General features: G+C 40.5%; 1 protein-coding gene across 1 annotated transcript in view; it reads right to left on the bottom strand.

The window, feature by feature from the left end:
* Positions 1-9363, bottom strand: part of LOC118341445 (rho guanine nucleotide exchange factor 26-like) — a gene marked incomplete at its 5' end in the record, with an annotated part of 29728 nt that overhangs the window by 2109 nt on the left and 18256 nt on the right. The window contains 3 exon segments of the mRNA XM_035679691.1: positions 24-128; positions 318-388; positions 7255-7464. Of these exon segments, the coding sequence (XP_035535584.1) occupies positions 24-128; positions 318-388; positions 7255-7464 (386 nt within the window).

Here is a 9363-nt window from a genome sequence, read left to right as displayed (position 1 = left end):
AGAGGCGTTTAGAGCTAACATACCGTCTTCTACAGTCTGCGAGACCAGCACCACATCAGCCACCTGCAGGGACAATTCATCCGGCTGCTTGGCTGTGTAAGTTCTGATCACCTCCACCTGCATGAAGCCTAAAAGAACGCATAAAGACAAGTCAAATAAAACACTGCGGATAAGTCGCACTGGCCTTATTTCAACATATCTGAATTAACAAGCCAATTGTTTTAAAACCATCTGAGAAAAAAAAACAATTTCATCAAATCACCACACGGTGGTGCAATAGGCTAAAAGTAGAGGTCAGAGTTTGTGTGGGAACTTACTGGTTCGGTCCTGACACTTATTGTTGTTGACGCTCCGGCCCAGAGCGCTGATCCATCGAGCACGCTCATTCCTAAAAAAAAAAAAAAAAAACACACAACAGCACACAGACGGGTTATTAAACCGTTCAGGCACAAAGAGAGTTTTTTTAACTTCACAACTCCAGTGCTGTGGGGAGTTGCTAATTGTTGTGACTTTGTGCTACAGATGTGGCACATGCCGTGTCACAGCTGTTTTTGAGAACATATGCAGCTACAACAGGACAGCCGGAAAAGACTTTACCAAGCAGCGTCAGATATAAGCAGGCCTGCATGCACACAGGCTATCAGATTATTGAGGCAAATGGATACCTTAGTTGCCCAGCAGGTTTTGCCATCCCTCCCTCCTCTGTCCCCCATCAATGGGAGAACAGAGGTATGTTTTCAGTGGGAGAGAACAAGCACAAAGGCTGATACTCAGGAGAGAACAGATCTGCTTTTGCTTTCTCTCTTTCGTGTGCGTTTCATGGGAAAAAAAACAAAACAGTGGGTGGAGTCGCACAGGTCAGATTCCAAGAAGCTATCTCTCATTTCACCTGGCCTCCAGGTTCTGCTGAAGGGAGGCGAGGATTTAGAAAGAGCAAGACGGGGGGAGATAAATGGGGGTTCAGGAAATGAACCAGAGGGGGTTATTGAGGCCCTCTGTGACTCACCACCGTCGGCCTACATCATGCTGATGGGTACAACATGCACAGACAATCACAAACCCAGAGCAGTATGTGTGTGGACACTCTTCACAAAGGCCTCACATGGACCTCAAACAGGCAAGTCCCATGAGTCAGACCTCATTATAGTGTTCCCATTGTACACATGCTGTTTTGATCTTTTTCAGGACACACAAGCTGTAAAATACAAGGTCACGTCATCCCTAAGCAACTTATTGGACCGTATGAAATCACCTTAAACTTTTATAACCCTAAATCTGAATACAATCATTAACTTAGAGGCAATCAATGTGCACCCACAATGCAACTGGTGTGTAGTGTGACCTTTGGAGTTGAACGATAGATTTATATAGTGTCAATCGACAGCTATCAGACTTATCACCTCTCCTCTGGTACTTTGCAATATGTTCAGTAACACCACTGCCATTTTAAATACTTGCTGGGCTAAAAGTCCAAGTGGAAAATAATCACTCACTAGTAAAGAGACGTCAATCATTTTCTCGGTTTCATATTCATATTTTCTGTTTGTTTCGAGATTTCCATCTCTACTGCTGACTTTGGAGGTTAACTTAACTTTTCATTTTGGCATTCATATTCTTCTGATTCCTTTTGTGAGCCACTACTTTCAATACTGCAGCTATATTTGCTATTTAAACGAAAAAACACAAAGTACAGCTAAGGCTGATGGGAATGTCAAGTATTTGGTCAAAAAACGAAGCATTGGAGAAACGTTGACCTGATTATGTTAGATGAGAAGTCAAGGGATCACAAAGGTTATTGGAATTCATCCTAAGGGGGACATTAATGTCTCTAATGTACCGTGAGGGGATTAACAAAGTCATAAGGATTCATCCTCCTCAAAACCATTAATGTGTGTACAAAATGTCCTAAGAAAAAAAGGGATATTTCAGTTTGAACCAAAGTAGTTGACTGATGGACCAACATTGCTATTCATAGAATCATGTCACTAGCATGGCAAAAAATTATTGTTGCCAGGCGCATCTACATTAATCATTGATGACTACACATTTTTATGTAGATCTACATATTAAAGCTTATAATGGTCCATGAATGACAAAGCTTACAACAAGAACAAAAAATGGGAAAGAGTGAGGTGGAGGAGACATATCAGCCACTAATGTCACTACTGAAACAAATACAGTATATTATTTAACCTGTATTTTATAGAGATATTTAGTTATATAAAATAATATTTTGTGAGAATCAGTGAGAGTCACTGATCAGTTTGGGGATCCATCTGTCACTGTGACTTTTCTAATCTTTCCTGCCTGCTTTACAAAGTCCTGTAAGACTGGGCATCCCATGAGAACAAACAAAAGTGAATATGTGCTTCTCTGTGCTGAATGTGCAAGTTCTTCTAATGTCCAAGCTGCTCTGTGGGAAGGGCAGCTGCTAGTCGTCGCTTCTGACAGCTGGACACACATGCCGACAGTCAGATACATGTGCACATACATGACACGCCATTATGACAGGTCGCTGTCTCGTGCTTAAACAGCTGAAATACCTTATCGAAGCTATGAATGTACGTGTATTCAATATACCGAGCACACAGGCGTGAATGGGAAACCACATGTGTTAGAGAGGCACTTCAGGAATGTGAGGCACGTACCGAAAAGAGGTTCAGGTAAAAAAAAAAAGTGTTTACATGCTGGCATGTGAATACTGCATATGGACAAATGGCAGGTGCTTGCCCTCTTCTCCTCTAGAGGGTTACGTGCCTGTGCAGGATCAGTCTATTCATGGTAGTAAAGCTTCCCTCTGCCTTTAACCATTCATCCCAATGTGCAAGAGAATGCCAAGTATCATAAATCTATTGTCGGAGGTTCTAACCCCTAAAAAGAAAAGAGGCCTCGCTGCTGCACTGTAAAACCTCTTTCACAAAAGCAGATAAGGAGCGATGACAGCCTCTTTCTAACCTCCCCTCCTCTGCCAACTTAAAATCAGCGCCAGACCATTGTTTCATCATTTCATTCCTTCTCCTCCTAACCTTTCTGCTCACTCCTATCAATTTGTTGACTCTCAACCAAGTCCCTCCCTTGTTTCCACTTAACCACAGGTCAGAACGGTATTCGGGTACACTTCCTAATCTGACAACAAAAACACTGACATCTCTATGCCTGGAGCTGACCAGCCAGGGAAACTCCCAGCAGGCAGTGGGGAACGCTTCCCTTCAGCAAGCTTCCCGTTATTATAAACCCTAAACGAAAGCAGACATAGTGAGAAAATCAAAAACAATAACATAAACGAAAGCAGATAGAGTAAAAATAAAAAATGTTTAAGTGCGCAACAGAAGTGCAGACTCCCTCCTCCGGTTTGGGGTTGTTACGTAACCGGTGCTGCTTTGTGTTATAGCTGCATATCTGACTAACAGAACTGTTTTGCTGCAGACTTCTGTAGCTGCTCTGTTCCACTAATAGAGAAGCACTATTCACTGACTCTGGACAGGACACGACATCAGGGTCATGGGGAAGGCGCGCTGGCATGCGCACACCAAACAAAAGGATACAGAGAAAAGGAAGAAGACAAGACAGAGAAAAAGAAGAGCATCACAAGCGATGGGAGGGCGACTGTCAAGAGAGCAGCTACAGTGGCGTCCTTGTGCTATCTCCAATCCAGCTGTCTGTCTGAATTCCTGACATGTTATGTCACTGCTGTGGTCAAAGATCAGTCTACTGCATGTGTGCTTCTTAAGACCTCACACACTGATACACGGACGCAGGTAAGGCATCGGCTTACAGGGTCAGCAGGTAGAGAGAAAAAGTGGAAGTGAAAGCAGAAACAAACCACACCGACCAACATGAGAAAAAGTCCAATTCTACAGTTTCATTTCCACAGAAAACAGAGACCCGCCTGCGGTCAGAATGTGTGGAATTTCACATTGGAACCCAACTTGAGCTGCACTTAAATTCAGTGGTGTAGTGAACAATATAGGCAAAGGTATGCAGTACAGTCGCCTGTTTTTCTCTACTTATTTCTGTCCCTGCTCCAGCACTCGTCAACAGATAAGAAATCAGGCACAAAGTAGGCCTGCATTTCTGTGGTCTTTTCCTTTTGAGGTGTGACATCAAGAATAAATCAGCTGACTATCTCGCCTTTTAATCATTTTTGCACATAACACATAATATAACTTAATCATTTATTACTTTTAGTAGGTCGCACAATCTTGAAATGACAGGACTGTTTTGTTGTACGTAAGTATAATGACAATAAGGATGAATTGAATAAATCACCTGGTTTCATGAAATTCTATCAATACAGGTCATACTCATTCCACCACCTTAACCTCTCTACTACTAATTAATAGCTGAAGATAGAATTAAATGATGGCTGAAGTTGGTTGATTAAGTCGTTCAGTCATTTATCAAGCAAAAAATTTATTTCAGCTTCTCAAAGTGACTATTTCCTGCTTTTTACATAGATTTGAATCATTAAATTTAATATCTTAAATGAGGTAACTTTGACACCTACAGCTCTGAAAAACATTTTTCATAAGGTTCTGGCATTTTAATGATACAAAAATTAATTTATGTATAAAATAATTATGAAAATAATTAGTTGCAGCCCTGCCATCAAAAAAAGAAATTTGAAGATGTCACCCTGGGCTCTGGAACCTTGTGATAGGCATTATCTGACATTTTATATATTTAATGAGTAATCACAATAATAATCAAAAGTTGCATGCCCTACTCTCCACTCATAGTAATTTCTGAGAAAGCCTCAATACTCCTAACTGTCCTTTGTACTTAACTTTACTCTGTTAGAGGACCAAAATAGGCTGACTAATGTAACACCACTTCCATTTGTCATGTTGGGTTAGATCACTAAATTGGGATGAATGGCCGGAGGAAAAGGAAGTAATTCTCTGGTCATCGCAAACAAAGAGCTGACACTGGCTGCTGTCTAAAAGATGAGACGCGGGACTGTGAAGGAGAGTCGGAGGGGGAGTGGAAAAACAGGCGCGGGGAGGGATAGTCGTGGGAAACAGTCCACTTAACAATGGGCCGCTGCTAGGCAACAGCTTAAACAATGCCTAGCAACCACTGTAACAATGGACAGTTGCCAACGTCTCCTCTCCTCAGCTCATTCAGTACTTACAGCGAGTGGAGCGCTGCAGCCTTCACACACACACACACAAATCATTACAACTAAGCCGAGGGCCCCAAACCCAGGATATCAAAAGGAGGGAATCTAGGGGCTTTCCACAACAACACACACACTAGATAGAGGGGGCAGTTAGACAGGAGAACCATGTGTACATTGGCAGTGTATAAAGCTCAACGGGTAGCGTATTAAGTCATGTCACTAACATTCCCTCATACACAAGCACATAGCAGTCACACTTAACACTATTACTGCAGTCGCTTTGTCAGTGTTTCACTTAGCAACAGCGTGGGGGCTAATAACAGTGGTTCACACTACTATTTAGCAAGAAGACTAGATTTAATTTACAGTAGCAACAAGCACAAAATTGTGCAGTGGAGATGCACAGTAGTTCAGTGGATCCCAGGTTGAACTGAAGGAGTCAAAAGACAATTTCCTGGCTATGAAATAATAAAACATTTTACTTCTGCTACATATAATTATGTTTTATTTTTTCTTGTGAAATTCTTCTATAGTTTTACACATTCAGGCCTCTAGAAAATATTCAAATGAACAAATAACACAATGCTTTTTATAAACAGTTGCAAGAGGACATAGCCTGGATAAGTAGATTACAGGCAGAAAAGGTTGGGACCACCACTGCAGTTCGCTGATGTGGCAGAGAAAGTTCCAATCAATTTCTAACACATTAAGGGGTGTCTTTTTATTAAGACAGAGCCGACTACTGTCCATTTGATTTTCTGTTCAGCTGTCACTCTGTATGCACCTGTACCATCTACTGAGCTGTTGTTAGGAGACTTACTTTATGTTCTCCCTCAAAAATGACTTATTCTTTGAAGTGGTACCTTGCAGTAAGGTTACCAGGTTCAATTTTGCTTGACTGAACGCCTTCTATTACCTTTAACAATTAACATTAAAAAGCTGTAGTAAAATCTAAAATGTTCTAGATTATAACTTTACACATGTAGTCACAAAATAACACAATATGTACTCAAAATCAAACAAAATAAAAGCTAGAAAAGAGCTACAATCAATTTAAAGGCAGTGTTTTTACTCTATAATGAGAATACAGAAGGAGGTTCTCTAACTACACAGGAATGAGGAGGAACGGGCCCTGTGCATAAGAAAACACTCCCTAACAAAGCCTTGAACCACAGCAAATAATTACAGTGAAAACTGAGTGTGTGTATGTGTGTGCACATGGACTGCAATTCCTAATGCTAACCAGAACAAATAAACCCTGTATGAAGCCCGATATATGACAGATCCCCTTTGTTTGTGCGGGTTATATAATCTATCTAAACAACCTCGCTTTTCACTGTATTTGCTGTACAAAGGGGGGTGGAATCCGGGCAGCGGGTTTGGGGTTTGGTGAGAACTTTGCCAACACTACTACAGGCATGAATTTCAAGGAACTTCTATTTCTAGCTCAGATGTGTGAGTAATCATTCACGTTGCACATGCAACAGATTTCTGCTACAGTCAGCCTACTTTAAACAAAGACTAAAAGAAAGCTTTTCTGAGAATAGATGGTTGGGCTGGAAGACGCTCCGTCAACAAAACAATTATCTGGTATAGCCGGTCTGTGTTACAGTACGACTGCAGACTGTATGACTGTATAACGGACTAATAAACTTCCTTTCCTAGGTCACATAAACAACAAGCAGCTTGGCTCAGGCCATGTCTTCAGAATAGATGTAACCAAATATCCCTGTGACCTGTAATGGTCCAAAAAGAGACTAAGAAATAAGAGCTAAGGAGAGGGGTAAGTGAATTTTCTTATCTCGAGTTTAAAAGCATATTAAAGCACATAAAGGAAAGATAAAGCACTATGAGTCGGGTTCAGGGAGAAAGAAAGTGTTTTTTTATTATAGAGGAGAGCATTCAGCCACAGAAAAAATACAAATTAATTGAGACTCTGCTTGTAAACTAAAAAGTTAAACCCAATGTCTACTCCAGCTTATGTAAAAAGGTGCAGGTGTAATGTTATTCAGTGGACAAAATGATTCACCAGTTGCTTAACAGCAAGATCTCGTAAATAATTAACTAAAATGCAAGTCATAAACAAAAACAGCACAAGTGGGACGAAGGTCACAAAAGATAATTGCACTTACAGTAACTCCGTCCCCAGGATCATGGGCACCTTTTCACCGGAGTGGTTGCTACGAAAACGCAGACGGAAAAGATGGTTGGCGCCGGCTTGCCGTGAGCTCAGCATGCTGGCAGTGCTTCTGACGGGTGACAGGTTGAGATCCTCGGGCTGGCAGGAGCCCACCCAGATCTGGTCCCTGAGAGCGTAGTCTATCACCGCGTAACTCTCCTCGCTGAAAGACAGATAGAGACAGAAAGCTTTAATAAGAGTTCACTTACTGTAGTGTGTTCGAAAAATGTGTAACTGCTTGGCATCCCATCATGCATCATTAAAGGGTTAGGGTTAGGGTTAGTGGCATCTAACGGTATAGTTGCACATTACAAACCCCTCACCTCACCCTCCCATTCCAAGTGTGAAGGAGAAACTACGGTGGCCACAAAACAAAGCCTAAATCTAAAGCCAGTGTGGGGACCCACTCCCTCTGTATATTCTAAGGTAACGAAAACACAACAATTTTTATTTTCAGGTGATTATACACCAATGACAACATACGTATGAATGTTATATTTCATTTATTCCAAAGTGTTACACACTGGACCTTCAACAAGCTAGCCAGTAAACTGCAATTAGATTCATATATGTATTTGAGATAAAACAACAGTAGTAATGTTACACACATGCACACACAAAGCTGTGCAGTTATATCAGTGTACTGTAATGGCTTCTCATATACACAAACATACTCACACAAACATTGCTGCTTCAGTGAAAGACTGATGTAAACTAAATATGACAGTCAAATAAACTTATTCAGAAACATTTTTTCTGGAACTGTATCCTACTATCTGCCAAAACTAAACAAAAATGTCAAGATAAAACTGTAATTTGGTTTACTCTGACTAACATATAAATATCATGAGGGCTAGTCTAAACATCCAGATATTTAGATAGACCTTTGGCAGGTTGATTTTAAAAGTAAAAGTGGATTCAGCTGCTTTTCTTCCACTTTTTTCAAGTTTTCTAACAAACACTTAAACATTAGTAGCATTCAACAGAGGGTTGCTCCTCATTTTGAATTTCTGGAAGGACTTATTTGTGCTTCTGTTGTTTTAAATGGTTCCTGTCTGTCTGTCGTCTGTTGAAAGCCCAAATCCACAATTGGTATAATGTGCCCTTCAGCCCCTAATGTTACAGTCTGCATTCTTGTTTCTGTCCCAACATGGACATTTTACAACAGTCACCAACTGGAGCTTAAATAAAAATATACTATGTTGTTACTTTGTTTTTCCAGTATTATATTAAATCATAATGTTTATATACAGATTAAAGTGTTTAAAAATAAATGTCTCTCATGGCAAAACAAATTTTTTCCCATTGGCTAATTAATTTAGATTTAAATATAATATAAATATATACAAAGCTTGAAAAACAAATTAAAATCTTGCTGCAATAGAGAACTGAGTGCAAAATTACATTTTAAATATTACAATATTTACTGATTACTGTGTACTACGTACTTCATCGATTGACTCTCTCACACACATTAAATTTCATCTCACTGCTTTTAGTAGAGATCTGGTTTCATGGCACCTTAGCTTTTCAACCCCTGAGAGGCTACACGGCTGTGTTAGTTACTCAAATTCACCTGGATTAATAAATCACATTATGACATTTTGTGCCAGTAAAAAAGTCTTAACATTCAGCCGTCTAAACGTCCTCACACTAAATCAGCTGCCCTGTAGTTTCTTTAGTACATGCCTACATTTCCCATGAGTTTACCTGAGCTTGACCCCGTGTCTGGCAGTACAGAGTTAGTTAGAAACATCTGGAACTGATTATGAAACATGGCACATCTAATGCAGCTGAACCTGGAGAAAAAGTGTTTTCATCGTGCTCTGAAGAACTGGAGCTTAAGTCCAGTCCACATGTGTTTTATCAACCCGAGACTGAGACAGCAGTCAGGCTGAGAAGCTACTGGAGCTTCTTTTAAGCCAGCATGTCCATTAGTGTTCACATCCATACTAAACACACACACACACACACACGCAGGGACAAAGGTAGCAGTTAAACAAACAGTAGTGACAGTGTCTCTTCCTGTCTTACGGTCTTCCATTAACACACACACACACAC

This window comes from Morone saxatilis, unplaced genomic scaffold, assembly GCF_004916995.1.
Source record: "Morone saxatilis isolate NCDOM2014 unplaced genomic scaffold, NCSU_SB_2.0 Contig8, whole genome shotgun sequence".
Classification (NCBI taxonomy): Eukaryota; Metazoa; Chordata; class Actinopteri; family Moronidae; genus Morone; species Morone saxatilis.
The sequence above is the reverse complement of the archived record's forward strand: the minus strand, read 5'-3'. Positions and strand labels throughout refer to the sequence as shown.